Raw genomic sequence first — 19281 nt, forward strand, 5'->3', positions numbered from 1 at the left:
AGTGCTTCGCACACATTCTCATTTTCTTCCAGCAACACCCCCATGGGGTATGGAACCATTTCTTCAGGATGTTAACCTGGGGTGAATCACTCAGGTTCCTGCAGCCTGGGAGCTGGGATTTAAACCCAGATTATTCATACTCCCCAGCTCTGCTGTTCTCCAGGGGCCTGTGCACCTCTCGGAGGAGCTAGCCCTGGGTGACCTGGCTAAGGGCTGAGCGAGGGCCCTCAGGTCCTGGAAGACAGCTAGAAAAAGCATGGAGCGCTGCACAGGAGGGGGAGCAGGCTATGTCCTGACTGCGCCTCGCCCCTGAGGTTTGGACTTCCCCACAGACTAAAAACTTGGCCACACGATCTCTGTGGTCTCTGTACAATTTTTATGAGCCCCACGTTCTGAAAATCTCAGTTCACACTTAGAGCTTGGGTGGGGACATCCATGTATTTTACAGCCAAGAGCACTTTGTTTGCCTCAGATCTGAAGTTGTTTGTATTTTTAAATAGCTACAACTGGGATTTAAAGAGACCTGGTTTATAGAAGATGGCAGGTCATAGGTCTCATAGGTTGTTTTTTGATGTAGCTTTTGCTGAGTATAATAGAGAAAATAGAGTACTGTGACCTGAAGGGTCGCTCGTCTTTCAAACTTTGGTTTCACTAACGTTGTGTTTCCCAGGACGTCAGTGGCAACAAGGTTCTCGGGGGCTTGGGGAGACCAGTAAGTCTTGGTGGTGAGGTGGGTTTGTCAGCAGACCCAGCAGGTGCTATTCCTAGCCTGGCCTTCCTTCCCTTGCTTCGTAGCCTGAGCTGCTTAATGAACATGGTTGCTCTGTCCAAGGATTTCGCTCTCATCCTGGGGCCAGTGTTGCGTTCTGTTGTAATTGGTTTATGACTCTTCCTGTTATCTTGGGGAGCCCTACCAGGGTGGAACGTCTCTAAGTTCCATTATGAAAAGCTGTGGGGTTGGCAGCTTGGCTTCAGAAATGACCAGCTCTCTGTCAGGGTGTCTCTGGGGCCACTAGTGTGTAGCCATGTGTGTCTGGGGGAGTTAGGCGGAGGGTGTTCCCATGCAGCATTAACCCTTGCAGGACACCCTGCGGCCAGGGGACCTGACGATGAATCCCGTGTGTTCAGACTCAGTGCTATTCGGGAGTGGCATCATCTTCATTTGACAGACAGTTGATGGAGTCAGACATTCAGTGGAAGAGCTGCTGCTGTCGATGGGGGATACTCTGCCCGTGTGACGGAGCTAGCAAGCGCTCCCTCTTTCCCGATGGCTGTGGTTTTAGGAGCTCTCTTGCATGAAGTGAAAAACAGGTCAGGCATGGCTTTGACTTGCCCCTTCACATGGAGTTTGGAATGACACGAGGTTATTTATGAGGACCCTGTTATATCCATTCATCCCTAAGATGGGACCGTCAATCATGTAGAAAGTTGTTGAAATTATTCACCATCTTTCATCACCTGGTGATGGGATAGGTTCTGGGAAATGTGTTCATCAAACCATATAAAACACATCCCTGGTGGTGCTGATCCACCATCCAGAGTGGCCTCTTGTTGCAATCAAGAGATGCAGTAGACATTGGATGTCTGAGGCTGTGCCAGTGTAACATGGCATGCTGTTTCATGGAGAACTTAAAAATTTTTTTTTTTAATAATCTTACTGGACCACCATTGCATAGCTGGTCTGTCATTGATCAAAACACCATTATGAGTCATATGACTGTATTCTTTAAACTTCTGTTCTTTCCATGCCTATATCCAGAGATAAATTGGAGAATCTCCAGTACATAACAAAACAAATCAACCTCTGTCTTTGATGCATTCACAGTCCCCAAGGGCACTGTGACACTATGGGACAGGACAGTGGTCTTCCGCACAGCTTCTTTATCCTTAAATTCTGCTTCCAGGATTCCTGTGCAGTGACCTTGGAAGTTCTTTCTTTTATCCCCTCCACCCCCCCCCCCCCGCCCCTGGGGAAGACATTTGAGCAGCCAGTGCTCAGTGGATTTACACCGGTGACTTTAAGGTTGCCCAGAGAAGCAAAACCAATGTGAGATGCAGTTTAGATGAGGTTTAGAGAAAGAGGTTGGAATTGGGATTGGTTGACTGGTTTGAAGAGGTTGGCTCACATGACTGTGGGCATTGGCAGCCTGTGTAGCTGACTGGCAGGATGGAGACTGGCAGGGCTGACCTGGTAGTTATGGCTGTGAATTCCAAAGTGTAGCAGGCTGGGGACACAGGAAAGGTTTCTGTGCCACAGCCTTGAGAAGAATTTCTCCAGCTGTGGGAAGTGCCATAGTAAGGCCTCAGCTGACTGGGTGAGGCCCACCCACCGCACAGTCATCTGCTTCCCCCAGAGCCTGCTGATTCAGATGTCAGTCACACCCAAACGTGTCTTCATACCCAGGTCTCGACTGCTCTTTGACTCAACAGTGACCATCCTTGACTAGTGCAGCTGACACCTAGAATAAGTTGTCACTGTCACCTTATGGTCATGTGAGCCTTTTGACTGCTGCAAAGGAAATGGAGCTGTCACCCGTTTCCTAGGGAAGTAGGTTCAGATGTGGGATAGGTTCTGCTGAAACAGAGGGCAGGTGTGGGGGTCCTATGTGGTCCTGATAGAAGACAGAGTTGAGGTGCCATTCCACTAGCCAAACCCAGCTTGCAGACTGTGTGTGTTTAGATCATATTATGCTTTTAAAAGTGAGTTAATTGCCAATATCTAAATGTTGTGAAATTTTATAGTAGTGAAACCTAGAGTTTTTACTTTTCTCAGATCTGCCATCAAGGACTCTTTCTCCTATCTAGTGCTGAGAGCACAGTTACCTTGTGTCCTTGTGTTGGCCTGGTTCCTGTCGGGCTGCCATTCAGGTGCTATTGACTGCTGGTCTCTGGTGTCTGTCTGTGACCTGCTGCCATAAGGGAGGGTCGGGAGGCTTGGTGGGGTGGCCCAGCTCAGCCTTGAATGGGCTTGGCTAAGCCGAGTGAAAGGGGCTTCAGCTGACCACAGAGGCATGCAGGAGGGATTCTGGGGAGAGTCCACTGACTGGAAGGGCATGGCTGTGAGGGAACAGGAGGTATCAAGTGACTTGTGAGACGCGAAAGTGGTCCGAGCTCCTTCAGAGCTCCTCTCTGCTTCACCAGCTGAGGTTACTTCCTGTGTCCGTGGAGCCCAAGCAGGTGCGAGTCTGCCAAGCAGTGATGTAGGACTCAGGTTCCCAGCGGGTGCCGTGCCATCTTCAGCACATGACTTGAAAGCCACAGCAGGGGAAAGGGGACAATGACTCCCGAAGGAGGTTCCTTTGGCCAGACCTGGAAGTGGCACTGTCCTTTCTGCCCGTGTCTCTCGGGCCACACCCAAGTGCAAGGGCAGGTGGGAGACTGTGCGCAGTGCTGTGCTGGGCAACTGAGGACACAGGCTAGCCAGTGCCCAGGAGCCTCTAGTATGCCATGTAACTACATGGAGCCAGCAGCCAGAGCTGCCACAGGACATTTGTCAGCACCTCCCAGATGCTGTGCAGTGGGCCACGGAGGCTTTTGAGCACATAAGTGACGGGGCAAAAGCAGAGTTTTAGGAAATCAACGTGGGGCCCAAGGTAAAGCACGGGAAGCCCCCTGGTCAGGGAGGCAGTTCCTCCCGGGAACCAGCATTATCCTCCATGTATACCCAGCAGTGACATCCAGGATGTAAGTTACCCTGTGTCCGCGGCGTCATGGCCACCTTATGGGGACTTTGTCATCACCAGGAAGTGCAGTTGTTGTTTCTCTTTCACAAGATTCAAATGCTTGGATCGTTTGCAGGTAGTCGCATGGATTTTGAAGAACCTGAGGATTTGAACTCACGGAGTCAGTGCTACTTTTTATTACTGTACAATTAATAAAACAGGAGTAAGTCAAATGGAAACAGTGAGTTTGAGTGAGCAATCATGAAAAGCCTTGTTAGCAATTTGAGAGTCACTGTGACTTACCTCAGAAACCTGGGGAAGAAACTCGGACATTTCTGCTAACAATGATTATTTCTTGGGGCACACTTGGCAAGATTTGCATTACCTGCTCACAAAATTTTTGGTCAATGCTGGACTGAAAAGCAATGTGTCTTTGTAAACTATAAGCACTAACTAACAACAAACCATGTGTTATCTTTGAATCTTTGTCCTGATAAACACACCAGAGCACCCATCTCTCTATCTGAAATCTTAATCATGATTGCAATGGGTATACTTTCAAATGACAAACTGAAAACATGTCTGATATTTCCAGAAATGTCCGTAGGTACCAGAGACGCTGTGTGTTGATACGAGGTTCTGTTTTTTGGCAGTGGACTGCTGGGATGGCCCTGATGGAGAGCCAGTGGTACACCATGGCTACACTCTGACTTCAAAAATTCTCTTCCGAGACGTTGTGGAGACCATCAACAAGCATGCCTTCGTGAAGAACGAGTAAGTACCGCAGGCCTGGGACCCAGGCTCCCCTGCTGCCACACTGCCTGGGCCGAGCCGCAGAGCCAGCCAGCGCCCTTCCCTGGGCTCCAGGTCTCATCGCCTCCGCCTGGTCTTCTCCTCCCCCAGCAGGTGTCACCAAGAGATGACAGGGTTCAGCCTCTGGTTTCCTGTGTTCAGTTTACTCCTTGCCCATTCCATCTGGCCTCCTTGAAGTTGTCCTTGCAAATACCGACCTGTAAATCTGTGAACCCAGGGTGTGAGGTGTGCGTAAAGGCTGGGAACCAGTTACTGTGCAGGATCTATGTTTTTGGTGTGACCTGCTATCCAGGTCTGAGGAACTACCAGTGACCTGGACGTCCCCAGGGGCCGACAGTCTTGTGCTGCTGATTGGCGTTTGACAGTGGCGTTTCCTCCCTGGTGCGAGCTTTGCCCACGCCGTCGCCTCCTCTCCAGGGCCAGTGCGGCCTCCTATTTTGGCCTCTGGTCCTCTACTCCCTTTCCTCGCTCCCTTAACAGTCACTCTTTCCTTGGGTGTTACTCTTTATTTTTGGATGTTTACTTAATATATGCCCAGGCTTCTTTCCTAAGTCCAAGATTTATGTGGAAAATGCATAGGAAGTATTTGTTGGAGTTACCTGTCAGTGCAGAAGCCACACGCTGAGCAGAAGGTGAGACTCAGCCACCTCGGGCTCATGGCCCTTGCCGGACTCAGCAGCTCCTTCTGCCCCTGCTCCATTTCCTTTTCTCTAGGGCAGCTCTGCCTGTTAGCAGCTGGGCCGGGACCCCCCCCCCCCCCCAGTCCTTCTGTTGGCAACCAGCTCCTCTCAGTTTTGCTCCCTGATCATCCGTGCCCTGCCTTGCCACCCTACCTGCTGTCTTGTTCTCTGCACCATGCCTTAGTCTTCCTTTGGAAGTAACGCACACTGTGATCCTCACCTAAACGTCCGTCAGAAACTCCTTACTGTGCTTGGCACCCCTGCCTGCCCTCTGTGCCTTCAGGGACCAGCCCTCAGCTCCCCCACAGGCCTGGCACTCGGGTGAGTGCAGATCTCTCTGCCTGGACTCCCTTCCCCACTGTCCACCTGCTGGATTCTTCCTTGTCCTACAGGGTCACTTATGCACTGTCCCTCTGGCAAACTACTGACCCACCAGATGATAGAATCTTCTTTCCCCCTGTATTTAGCACCCTGAGCCTATTTCTGCCGCGTCTTCTAACAGCCTGTGACAATGGTTGGTGACTTGCCATGAGACTGAACTCAGGGAAATAGGCGCTGTGTCAGCCACCTCTTATTTACTCTCTGTTGCCTCGCTGGTGCCTGCAATGTACCAGCAGACCAGAAAGGGTTTTTGAATTAAAGAAGCAAATTAAAATTACAGTTGCATAAAATTAATATTTTGGAAGTTAGTAGCCTTTAAAATTTTTAATATTTGGTCTTATTAATTAACCATGAGGTTTAAATGCTATTCTAATACGAGATCCTTGCTGTATAATTCATGGTGTCTTCTACATTCAAGAATCTTGAGCTGTAAACTCCAACCGGTCTTCTCCACAACCCTGACTTCTGCCAATCCTAGCGGAGTAGCCATGCTTTCCCAGCACGCTTCCTGAGCACCTTGGAGGACTCCCCAGCCTTGTGACTGCTCACTGCAACTTGGGAACCCTTATAGGAAATGTGTTTTAAATTAAAAAAAAATTAATACTCTTATTTAGTACATTTAAAAAATTGGGTCTTCTCCTTTTCTTTCTCACACTGTGGCCACATCTCTTCACCAGGGTTTCTGCTGAGTGATTTTTTGTTGTAGAGCACTGTCTTGTGTATTGTAGGATGGCTTCTACTCACGAAATGACAAGTGGCACCCTCTGAATTGTGACCACAAAAATGTCCTAAGACATTGACAAATGTCCCTTATGGGAGGGGACACAAAATCATCTCATCTCCTGTTGAAAAGCACAGTCTTACTCTAGCATGAGCTGGTACAGGCTTTTAATAAACAGATTGATACTTTAAAATGTTATTGTTAAATTCTCTGCTGTGAATGCAAGACATCTCAGGATTATTTGTTCTTTTCTCCTCCAAAACGTTTCTGGCATACTCTAGGAAAAAAAATATTGCCTATTATTTCTAAAAATAGGAGATACAAAATAAGAAAAAGAATCAATAGATCTGAAAGCAAAGTAATTTTTTTGTGTGTTGTGCTAAAGATTGACCCCAGGGTCACTTCTGCACTGAGCTGCACCCCAGCCCATTTTATTTTTTATTTTAAGACAGGGTCTCACTAAACTGTGCAGGCTCGACACCTCAGTCTCCGGAGTTGCAGGGATTACAGGTTGTCGCCACCACACCCAGCTTCAGAGTAATTTCTCATTCTGAAGAAAAGAAAAATGTTGAGAGAGGAGTGCAGTTCAGCAGTGAGCACTGGCTCCCTCTGCCATGGCCACCAGCCCCCAGGGTGTCCTTGGGTGTCATTGTACGCAGGCTCCACATCTGTAGAGAAACCCGTGTGTTGGTGGAGAATGATGCTTGCCCATTTGTCTTAGTAAAAGAGCAACATATAATTCTATTAAAAAAGGATTTTGAGATGCCTGACATAAGAGGCTATAAAACACAAGGGTTTATCATCTTATTTTATGTTCAGTAGTAATTTTCAAGCTGAGAACTGATTATGTTTTTTTTTTAAGAGGAAATGACTGCATTTCCTGATATGATGGCTTAGCTGATGTCTAGACTTTTGAAGAAATAATAAAAAATTCTATTGTGTGATTTTCCTTTCCTTAGGCTTCTCATTTCTTTAAAACCCTTTTTTTTTCTTTTAAAAGATACCTTTTTTTTTTCTTCTTTTAAAAGATACATAGCAAACCCACCATTATTTTCCCCTGGTGCAGAATATTAGATCAAGTCATCCCACGTGGGTTGGTCTTTTGTTCAGCCATTATCCCCTAAAAAGTGCATTTGCTCAGGAGAATTTGTTCAATGCATGTCTAACTCCCCTTTTAGAAGCATTTTAATTGTCACCACTATGGCAGGCCATGTCGCCAGGATTGTAAGAGCACAATGACTACAGAACCATTTTCACCAATCCCTGCCTTGCCTGTCTCTGATCCTGTTGCCGTTCCCAGGTTCCCTGTTATATTGTCTATTGAGAACCACTGCAGTATCCAGCAGCAGAGGAAGATCGCTCAGTACCTGAAGGGAATCTTCCAGGACAGGCTGGACCTGTCGTCCGTGGATGCCGGAGAGGGCAAGCAGCTCCCCAGCCCTCAGAGTCTGAAGGGGAAGATCCTAGTGAAGGTTAGTACTTCAGGGTTTGCAGGCAGACTCCTGATGACCCACGGAGCTGGTTCCCACATCAACTAAACCCCGGTTTAAAAGGGGGATAATAAGTGCAGCAGTACGTGAAGGAAGGATGGCCCTACTTGAACGTGCATTTGATTTCAGTTTATAGCCATGCTCTCGAGGAAGGGCTGGCTGACCACCTGTGCTGGGCTGGTTTTTACTCAATACCTCGAGCCAGGTGTGCACCATTTTAGTCTGGAAGTGTTCACACAGGGGAGGAATGGAGGAGAGGACAAGGCTCCCCAAAGCCACGTCTGAAAGCATCTCGTTCAGATGCTTTTCTCCCATTTCAAGCTCCAGGAGCTGTCTGTCAAAGGAAAAAAACCCATCTTCATGGTTGATCAGTTTTGGTTATGTAAGTGAGACACGCCGGCTTCTGCAGGAGCAGGCCCAGACATCCTGCCCCCACGGGATGGGCCTGTGTGGAGGCACGGTGGGTGGATGAGTGACACCAATAGATCACCTATGATGGGCGCCATCTGTCCATGCAAAGGACACCATGGGACAGTGGTTCGAGTTTCCACGGCCTCACTCTGTGATTTTGCCCCATTCTTGTGAATTTAATATTTTTTTCTAAAACCACTTTGGACCATTGTGTTGTTTTGAGATAAAATTGAAGTAGAGAGTACTAGGTTGTTAATATTCAAATGGGGTCCTGTACTTGAAAGCAGTGTGCACCAAACACTGAATGTCATCCCGGAGTAGGGAAGTCGAGTAGCTTTGCCTTTCCAGGCAAATCTTTAACTGGGCTGTAAGGGAAAGATGTAAAGTGTGCCTCTTTAGAAAGCTTGTTTTTTATCCATGAAAGGAAAATTAAAGGTTAAGAACCAATTAAAGAGGTGTCATCCATCATTTGTATGTGAAAATGCATTTTGAATGAAAGCTCTAAGTGGCACAGGAGGGAAGTCTGTTTGGGCCAGTGTGCCCAAGTCTTGTTAATGCCAACTCCTGCATTAAAAACCCATTTCTGAAAAACAAAACAAAACCATTTCTGAGCCAGGCAAGGTGGCGCACACCTGTACCTGTAATTCTAGTGACTCTTGAAGGCTGAGGCAGGAGGATTGTGAGTTCAAAGCCAGCCTCAGCAAAAGCAAGGCGCTAAGCAACTCAGTGAGACCCTGTCTCTAAATAAAATACAAAATACAGCTGGGGATGTGGCTCAGTGGTCGAGTCCCCCTGAGTTCAATCCCTGGTAAACCCCACCCCTCGCCTCAAGCAAACAAAAAAAACACCCAAAAACCAAAACCAAAACCAAAAAACTCACAAAAAATCATTTCTGGGTTAGAAAATAAAATGTCACCTTCGTAGTACTGTTTCTGTGTTTCCTCAATATTCTTCAGCCAGCAGTCAGGAGATTATGTAGAGGGAGCCCATTTGATTATTGTCTTTCCTTTGATGGTGGGATTTAAGTGGGTATTTGATGTGAACTAATTGGGTCCCTTCTGCATGAGTTGAAGTGTGGGTCATATGGGCACCAGGAGAACCAGTGGCAGGTCTGTGGCACTCACTGGCAAGGTAGTCACAGTATGTCGACAAGTTGTGACTGTTATACATTTTCCAACCATGCGTATACGTGCAATTACATATAACACACAAATACATGCACACACACACACACATACACACACATCCTGAAAAGGTAACAAGAGTTGCTTTTGAACAAAAATCATAACAAACTTAGCAACTTTTCGTGGATTTTATTGCTGAAAGTAACCACTGCTCTGCGGTCCCAGTTTCCCACTTTCAGGGGTGTGACTCACATCGCTAGGTAACTGGAAGCCAAGAGTGGCCTTTGCTCCTGTCTCTGGCAGTATTTCCTTAATGCATGGATGAAGTAATCTGACTCCAGAGTATTATCAGAAAGGGATTCAGGAGACACCTGGGTCACTCTCATTTACTTCTCCTCTGGTCTATGATCAGATTCACGAAGTTACACAAGATTCTACCAAAGGTTATTCTTGAGTTACCTTTAGGAGTAGCACTGTTGGTAAGAGACATTAAAAACAATATCCTTTTGCTTTTTTTCCTGTCTGCTTGATAAGTAATCATTTTTGTGTGTGTGTGTTTGTGTGTGTAAGAGAGAGAGAGAAAGAGAGAGAGAAATTGCTGTCCCTCATTTCTAATGTCTTGTATAGAGGTCCCTCTTGATATCTGCCATGGTACCCTAGATAAAGTTGATTCTGAGTGAAAGGTGGTGGGGAGTAAATGAAAGGTGTTGATTCTTGTCCTTTCCTGGGAGAGCTGACCATCACTTAATTTATGGACCTTATTTCTGGTGCTGCCATATGATTATAGCCACTGTTCGAGAATGTTCCCTAGAATAAAAGGAAAAGAGACTCGTATTGTAGAAGCCTTCTACATCAATAAGACCTGAAGTAATTAATATACAGCAATAAATGTTTTAGCTGAGTCCAGGGCACACACCTGTAATCCTAGCAGGAGGGAGGCTGAGGCAAGAGGATCGTGGGTTCAAAGCCAGACTTGGCAATTTAGTGAAGCCCTAAGCAACTTATCAAGACTCTGTCTCAAAATAAAACAGAAAAAGGGCTGGGGATGTGGCTCAGTGGTTAAGCACCCCTGGGTTTAACCCCTGGTCAAAAAAAAAAAAAAAAGAGAGAAATAAATGCCTTAATTTTAGGCTGTCTTGTAATTGAAATTTTAGGCTGTTTTGTAATTGAAATTTTAGGCTGTCTTGTAATTGTTATTACACAAACTATTCCCCATCTTTTTAATCTTCTAAATGCCCCTTTTTAAGTTGAAGAAAATAAATTTAAGTCTCCAAATCTCAATAATTTTGATTGTGAGCATTTATTTTAGTTTTATTATGTAAGTTATCTAATCAGCTTTGAAACCATGGCAGTGCTAAAGACCCAAGGTCTAGAGCTCTGGTATGGAGGAGGGTGTGGGAAAGAGGGTGGAGACTTCTCTGAGAACTGGCTGGGTGGCAGGCCCCCAGGAGGAGGGGAGGGTAGATGCGGAGGGCAGTGGGCTGAGCTGTGAAGGGCAGAGGCTGGGTTGAGCTCAGCCTCGGCCTGGACGGGGTCTGGGAGGAGAGAGTGCCTGGCTGCCAGGCAAGGCCCGACCCTCCGTGTTTAGGGAGCCCCTCCCTGGGTGTGAAGGAGTCCCCTTGGAGGGGCCAGCTGTGGTGGCCTCTGTTTTGCAGCCTTTCTTAGCCTGGAATGTGGGCGCCCTATCCAGATGCTCCAGCCAGAGAACCTGCTGCCGTCGAAGTGGAGCTGCTAAGGCTCAGGCCAGCTGCTCTTGGAGGAGTCAGGGAGGAGGCCATGGGGTGGGCAGGGCCGGCCAGCCTCTCTGGCATCTTCCCGTTGTCCGTCGTGTGGATGGTGGGATGGAAGTCCACCGCTCCCCGGGCTGTGTTAAGAATATACCTTCGCTGGGTTCATTCTGCACAGGTTTGGTGCAGGACTGTAGGCATCTGCGGTTGCAGAGCAGATGACCCCAAATATCGCAGCTCAACAGGGGCCTGGCTGTGACTAGCTGGGCCCTCTGCTCTGGGCCTCTCCTGAGGATGTCCCTAGGGCATCCGCTGGGCCACAGATGTCTCAAGGCTAGGTTGGGGGGGCTCTTCTTCAAAGATGGCTGAGTGGCTGTCATTGGCGAGAGGCCTTTGTCCTCCATAGCACAGTGAGGAGTGGGGAGAGAGGGAAGGGGACAGAGAAACTGAGAGAGGAGCCAGCACAGCAGGCCAGGGGAAGGCAGAGTTGGGGCAGCAAGCTGATCCCACAGTGACATGTGTCCCCTCCTCTGTGTTGTGGGTCACTAGATCTAGCCTAACCCAGGTGAGGAGGGGCCTGGACCCCAGGAAGCAGGGACACTGGGGGCCTTGGCCCCTTGGGCTTGAGCCTCTTCCCACCCCTGGGAGCCCGCTTCTGTTCTTTTAAAATTTACTCTTACTCTTGCTGAATATAAACTAGGAAGTGTGGAAAAGGAGAAAGTAACTGTGATCATTCATAATACTCTTACCCAGAGATAATTATTTCTAACAATTGATTATATTTCCCTCTAACTCTTCATACTTTACTGATGAGCTGCAGTATTTGAGGTCGTCTGCTCTGTAGCCATATTGTGCATATGTATTGGCCCCCTTCATCAGCAGATTCAGCCAACCCTAGATCAAAATTACTTCAAAAAAGTTGTCTCTGTCCTGGACGTGTACAGACATCCCTGTCATTTTTTAAAGAGTGATTTTCCATGTCATTTATACTGTATTAAGTATTGTAAACAACCTAGAGATGATTTTGTGCTAGGTGATGTGCAAATACTATCTTGTTTTATATAAAGGGCTTGAGCATCTTCAGATTTTGGTGCCCAAGTGCAATTCTGGAGCCCGTTTCTTGTGGGTCCTCTAGGATGGATGCCATTTTACAACTTGAGTGTCTCACCGTCCTGTGTGGATTTTCCTTTGTCCAGAGCCCCTGGTGTCTGGAGTGCTCTCCGAGTGAGTCAGGGATGGCCTGTCCTGAGAGCTGTGCTCAGGCTGCTCAGCAGACTCACTGTGTTCTGGGAAAGAGGGGCTTGCTAACTGTGTATGACTGCTGAGGGCACCTGCTACCTGCCCAGGAGAACAAGCTGCTCTGGGGGCTCAGCCTTGTCCCTTTGGGCGTATCAATAAAACATCTCCCTGTTTGATGGTGAGCAGTGGATGTCATTGCTCCTAGTCCTGAAGTCTAAGGAGATCAAGCCAGCCATTGTGCACAGTGGCTTTTTGCCATCAGTCACCTGCCTTTTATAAGAAGCTGTTCTGATTCTTTTAATTTTTTTAGTAGAATATCCCTAATTAATTTCATTTCATTGAAAGTATATGATTGCATTTTCCTAGAAGTCCTGTCCTGCCTTATTTTGCCTCCAATTCAAACTGTCTTCCTTCTGATGAGTCTGAAGTGACGGTTGGCCTGAGATACTTCATTTTATTTTCATTTTGCACTTTTGAAAATTGTGGTAAAAAACCCATAACATTAAATCTGCCTATGATCTCACTCATTTTCAAGTGAACAGTTCCGCCACATTAAAAGCACATCATTGTGTAAGCCCGTCTCCAGAACTCTTTCCAACTTGCAAATCTAAACCTCTCTGCCCTTTGGCAACGAGGGCCCAGCCTTGCTCCTGCTGCCCTGGCCACCACTGTTCACTTTTGTATCTATAAATTTAACTATTCTTGAAGCCTCCTATAAGTGGAATCATACAATATGTGTCTTTTTGTGTCTGGCTTATTTAATTTAGCACCCTGCCTTCAACGTTCAACCAATTTGTAATATGTATCAGAATCCAATCTTTTTAAAGGCTGAATGATATTTCACTGTGTGTGTAAATCACATTTCATCTGTTCATTTGCCAGTGGATAATTACGTTTTTCTGCCTTTTGCCTGTGGCAAATTTGTTTTCATTTCTAAATGGGATATTTTGATCTGTTTCAGGGCAAGAAGCTGCCTTATCACCTTGGGGATGACGCAGAGGAAGGGGAAGTTTCTGACGAGGACAGTGCGGATGAGATTGAAGACGAGTGCAAGTTTAAGCTCCAATGTGTGAGTGATGGCTGGGCCGTGTCACCCTCGGTGCACTGCAGTAGAGTGGTTCTGAGTCAGTCTTCACAAGCGTGGCCTCATGGTGTGGGAAGGCAGAAACTCCTCCATGTCCGACACGTGCCCATGTGGCCTGTTAGTGAATGAGCAAGGGTCCTTAGGCTTCAGGACTGGAAGGCATGTGAGGCACTCACCTGATCCTCTCCAGAGGCAAAGGCTGTCCTATTGCAACACGGTTAAAAGTCACATTCAGGTTGTAATGTCAGTGTCTTTGGTGAAATAGGTGAGTTGTGACTCTCCTCCTGCTGGTCAGGGCCAGCCTCAACCCCAACTTTCCTGGCCTGCTTCTCTAGGGGGCCCTCTCCTCCCGAAGAGAATGGACTGTCGCTCAGAGGATTTCCCACCCCTTCCAGGCCTGGGCTCCTGGCTGAATGTGTGACTTGCCACATCCTAAACAATTTGGCCCAAAATAGCTAGTCACCTGCCTGGGGCTTCAGACCCCCTTCTGAGATCAAGAAGCTGCTTTTGTAGGAAAGTCCCACTCACCCACATGGTCCAGGGAGATGGAAGGCTCAGAGATGCGCCCTGCTCTGCCTTCTGTAGCTCACCTGGTTGCCAGGACGGGCCGAGAGTGGCACAGGCTGGTGCAGGACCTAGCATTTCACTTCTATAGGAAAGTGGCGTGCCTTTAGACATCAGGGCTATTGTGTCGTCCCCCAGAAAAACAGATAATTGCCTGTGCTTTCTCCTGACACGTTCCATTTTTAGCAGTAGGCTGTTTTCTTCTCGACCACACTCACCATGATGCCTCACCTGAAGGGTCAAGGGGGACCTGGCATTATTTTAAAGGGACAAGAGTTCAGTAGCAGCTGAGGTTTCAGTAGACACTGCCTTCCTGGTTTTTATGCACTTTCAGGGGTGAATTGGGGAAGATCGGTTTGAAATAAAAAAAAGGAGAATTGTTATTTGCATTCATCTTTTGCCCTTTAATAGTTTATGTTTAGCTCAGTTTTATATCCCTCATTAACAGGGTGATGGTCACAGAAAATCTGAACAGATTTCCACACCTGAAATGCAGTTAATATTTTAGATAGCTTTTTATTTGATCTTCTATCTAACAATTTTTATAATTAATTACTTGGATAATTTAGCCTTTTTTTTTAAGCTTTATTTCAGAAACTGGATCTTTCTCTGATTCTTAGTGTTTTATTTGTATGGTGTTTCCCAGGTCCCTGGGTTGCCAGCCTCAGCCACTCTATCATTCAAAAGCAGGAAACAGGCTCAACCATGTCGCATGTTTAGGAAATGCTGTTGGTTGTGAAAGTGAGTGGAGGAAATTTACTGTCACAACATTGTCATTATTGGTTGTTTTCGCTCCTAAATCTGCCCTGCTGTGCCATTTTTCTTCTAAGGTCACACACCTTATCTGGGTTCCCCTCATGTTTGGTCCTTTAGCTGATTTCCAGTAGATAGCTTAGCACATGATTCCATAAAGGTAAGCGCGATCTTTCATTTGGCCTAAATGAAAGTGGACACATCCCCTTAAATGGAAAGGTTTACAGTTGCCTTTTTCTCGTATTTTCCTTTGGGAAGGAAAATTTGTAAAGAAATCAACATTTTTTAGTGGAAATATATAAAGCTTTGTATCTTTACTCACCTTTTCCATCTCTGTTTCTGAGGCTCTTTGGAGATAGGCAACTCTGTGTTCAGAAAGCCAAAACATTATCTTATAATCAGGCCGTCTGTAGTCCTATTGTTAGCAGAGAGTTCAGCTGTCTTCTGGGGCAGTGAATTGAATTATGCCCCATCATATTTCTGTACAAAATGTGCATTGTTTACGTAAACCAAAAATTACCTTGTAGAAAGGTCTGAACCTCAGTTTTTAGTTAAGAGTGTGATTAGATTTCTAAGTGAGATCTGAATTGCTGCAATAAATAAAGATTTGAGGTCATCAATTGTGCCTGCAACACAGTTCTCATGAGGTTATATAAGACTCTTTGTACATTCAGTGTATTTTTCCTGAGCATCTCCTATTGGAAGTACACTCATCACCTTTGCAGGTGTTGGGGGACAGACCCATCAACAGAACAGGCCAAAGTCCTTGCTTTGTGTGGGTCACACATTCATGGAAGAAGGACCGACTAGACAGGGGCATGTAGAATAGCGTTAGGTGCCCAGGGGAGGTGTGCACTGGCGTGCCTGCATGAGAGCTCATAGACCTCTGTGTGAGCACGTAAAGGGTGTGTGGACATGGGAGATAGGCATCCAGGGAAGGCCTCACTGAGAAGAGACATTGGACCACAGACTAGAAAGGAGTGAAGAGTTGGCCAGGCCAGTACACGAGGAGGACCTTAACAGGTGAAGTTGGAAGCAGGACTGTATCTTAACCAGAATCAGGTTTTTGTTCATGCAACAAGTGCTTTCTGTTGTTGGATTAGTTGAGTCCTTGAAGCTTCTTCCTCGTGTTATTTTGTAGCTTCAGCCATAGAGAAAATCTGGCTTATGATCTGTAAGCCACAAGCTAAAGGCATTGTGTCCAGGGACCCAGGGATCACGACTCAAAGACACTGGGTGCAGTTTCCTTTCACCTACAGTACAGTAGTCCCATAGATTTGATTTAGGGTGGCCAGCTCTCTACCATCCATCCTTATGGGACTCCAGTGTTGCTGTGCCTCACGGACTTCCCACCCATCACTGGCTCTTTTCCTCTTCTGCTGAGTTTTTCAGTATTTTTTCCCTGCACTCTCTGAGCCTGCGTTCAGCTGACCTCTTGGGCACAAGCATCCACTCCAAACACCAAGCCTTCCATCTTCTTTCCTAAGTCGTCCTCTCAGGCTTTGAGCTACTTTCAGAGGAATCATGGATCTTGTTAGTCTAAAACTTAATCAGCACTCACTGAGGGGGTAGGTTACCTCAAGTTTGTGAGGTCTTTGCTACTGAAAATGTCCACTCTGGGACCACCAAAAGCCAAACAGTCCAACTAATAAATGGGTGAGTGAATTAGACATTTCTCAAAAGAGGAAATACAATGGCCAACAAATACCTGAAAAAATGTTCAACCTTCTTAGCAATCAGGGAAATGCAAATCAAAGCTACACTGAGATTTCATCTCACTCCAGTCAGGATGGCAGCCATCAAGAATACAAACAATAACAAGTGCTGGAGAGGATGTGGAGAAATTGGAATACTTTCACACTGTTGGTGGGACTGTAAATTAGTACAGCTGCTATGGAAATCAGTATGGAGTGTCCCAAAAGACCAGGCATGAATCACTGAATGACCCAGATATCCCACTCCTCAGTATTTGTCCTAAAGAATTAAAGTCATCACACTACATGATTTTAGCAGTGCAATTCACAATAGCCAAACTATGGAACCAGCCTAGGTGTCCACTGATGGATGCATGGATAAAGAAAACGTGGTAAGTATGCCCAATGGAGTTTTACTCGGCTATACAGAAGAATGAAATTATGTCCTTTGTAGGAAAATGTATGAAACTGGAAACCATTATGTTAAGTGAAATAAGCCAAACTCAGGATCAAGATTCAGCATGTTTTCTCTCACATGAAGAAGCTAGAAAGGAAAAGAAAGTTGGGGGGATATCATGAAAATCAAAGGGAGATCAGTAGAGTAAGGGACTAAGGGGTGAGATGTGGGGAGGGAGGGGGACATGCTGGGGAGTGACACTGGCCAAATTTTATTGTTCTGTATTATGTACACTTACAAAAATATAAATAAAATATAAATATAAACAATATGTAAACAAATTTCCATCAATATGTATGACTATGATACACCAATAAGAAAGGTGGAATATATATAAACATTATTTGGATGTTCAGAAGAAAAAAAAAAGACCCCTAACCTGGGACTTCCACATAATCCCTGGGGGCTCCCTGTGCATGGGAAGATCAGCTCCCTGTGCTCCGGTGAAGATCAGCACCCGCTGACCTGGGCCCTCCCTTCCCTGCTTCTTCTGGGTCAGGAGCAGGTGCACCTTCTGCTCTTCAAGCGATGCTTTAGTTCCGTGCTGGAGAGAGAACAAGATTGTGTTTCCTGTTCAGTTGCTTGATTCGTGGCAGACAGATTCCTAGCTCAATTTCACCTCTCAGAAAAGGAAATTGGGAACCCTGATTACCTCTCTGATGGAAACTGCCCTTGACTGTATTAAATGGCCGCTACCTCCGCCCCTGGTGGCCGCGCCCTACCTCCCTCACTGGCCAGGGGGACAAGAGTGAGATACACAGCTCTCAACTGTGGTCGCTGGGTCTCAAGGTCAAGTGTCTGTCTCCGCTTTCTTTCCGCAGTGCTATTGGGTTCCGGGATGGAATGACAATGCAGTAATGAAGCCCAGCCATGTGGTTGTTTGTTCTCCATGACTGTAGTTTTTTTGGGGGGTGGGGGTGGGGGTGGGGGGCTGTAAATCACAGGGAAGAAAAAAGATGGACAGGCAGAGATCTTTCCTTCAGCAACACCCCGTGTGTGGAAGGTGTGGAGGGGGAGCAGTGCGTGTTCCTACCTCCTGCCCTAGTTGATCTGACTCTTCTGACAGAAGGAGGGTCTCTGCCGTGTCACAGCACATCTCCTTATCTGTCCGACTTTGCAAGGCCCCGGCGCGGGAAGGAAACCCTCTGTGCTACCAGGCTCGCCAGGTGCTCACATGCTTTCTCCTTTGTCCTCACATCACCCACACTCCCCACCGGGCTCTGGTCAGTTGAGCAAATGCAATGGGGATTGGAGACCTGGGCTCTGTTGGCCTGCATTTCCTGCAGAGGGTTTGCAGAGTGTGCCAAGGATTCATGATGGGAATCAAGGTTGCTTAAAACATTCACCTGTGCAGGATTAGCTTGACCCAAGAATTCACCTTGCTCTCTAACCCTCTTTATATCCCCGAAGCATTGAATGGTGAAGCACACATGAGTCTGACAGAAGTGTCAGGTTCCAGGCTCTGCTCACCCACAGGGCAGGTTTAGATGAGTATGGCTGAGTCTTCCTGCCTCTCTGTCCTCTTGAGTCTTAGCTGCCCCGGTGTGTACTGTAAAGGGCACCTGGTTGTTCAAGTGTAGTACTGTTTGTGACAGTGCCTAGTGAGACAGCAGGGTACACGGTTTCAGTTGCTTTTTCTAAATAGGCATGCCTCATTTTATTGATCTTCACAGATTATTTTTTTATTTTATTTTTTTTAGCCAGTTGAAACTTGTGGCGACTTTGCTGAGAACGTCTCTGAACCCCATTTTCCTTACATCATGTGTTTACTTCATGTCTCTGGGTGGCATTTTGGTAATTCCCACATTTCAGACTTTCTCATTGTTATTATGTCTGATATGGTGATCTGTGACCACTGGTCTTTGATGTGTCTATTGTAACTGTTTTGGGCACTTTGAACTGCTCCCATATAAGACAGCGAACTTGACTGATGGATGTGTGTGTTTCCCCTGCTTCTCCCCAGCTCACTGCCCCTCCTTGAGCCTCCCTCGTCCCTGAGACACAGTATTGAAATTAGACCAATTAATAGCCCCACAGGGGAATGGAAGAGTTACATGTCACGCACTTTAAATCAGAAGCTAGAAATGACAAAGCTCAGGGAGCAGATGTGGAAAACCAGGACAGCCAAGAGCTTGGCCTCTTGTGCCAAAGTCAGCAAGGAAAAGTTCTTGAAGGAAATGAAAAGTGCCACTCAGATGGACATGTGGATAAGAACAAGCAGCAACCTTATTGCTGACATGGAGAACGATTCAGTGTCCTGGACAGAAAAACCAAGCCAACCACGACGTCCCCTAAGCCAGAGCCTCAGCCAGAGCAAGGCCCCGTTTCTCTTCAGCCCTGTAAAGGCTGAGAGGAAGGAAGCTGCAGAGAATCCGAGGCCAGCAGAGGCAGCTGGTGAGGCTGGAGGACGGAAGCTGTTTCTGCAGCATAAAAGGCAGGTGAACAGCAGTGCTGATATGAAAGCCGCACAGCCTCCAGAAG

The 19281-nt window shown here is 46.7% G+C and overlaps 1 protein-coding gene across 10 annotated transcripts in view; it reads left to right on the forward strand.

The window, feature by feature from the left end:
• Plch1 (phospholipase C eta 1) overlaps positions 1 to 19281 on the forward strand; it is a 189806-nt gene that overhangs the window by 140289 nt on the left and 30236 nt on the right. For all 10 annotated transcript variants that reach the window (XM_040269961.2, XM_040269965.2, XM_078043528.1 and 7 more), the window contains 3 exons: positions 4316 to 4436; positions 7558 to 7729; positions 13210 to 13317. In XM_040269961.2, the coding sequence (XP_040125895.2) occupies positions 4316 to 4436; positions 7558 to 7729; positions 13210 to 13317 (401 nt within the window). The remainder of the gene's footprint in view (positions 1 to 4315; positions 4437 to 7557; positions 7730 to 13209; positions 13318 to 19281) is intronic.

The sequence above is a fragment of the Ictidomys tridecemlineatus genome, chromosome 3 (genome assembly GCF_052094955.1).
Source record: "Ictidomys tridecemlineatus isolate mIctTri1 chromosome 3, mIctTri1.hap1, whole genome shotgun sequence".
Taxonomy (NCBI): domain Eukaryota; kingdom Metazoa; phylum Chordata; class Mammalia; order Rodentia; family Sciuridae; genus Ictidomys; species Ictidomys tridecemlineatus.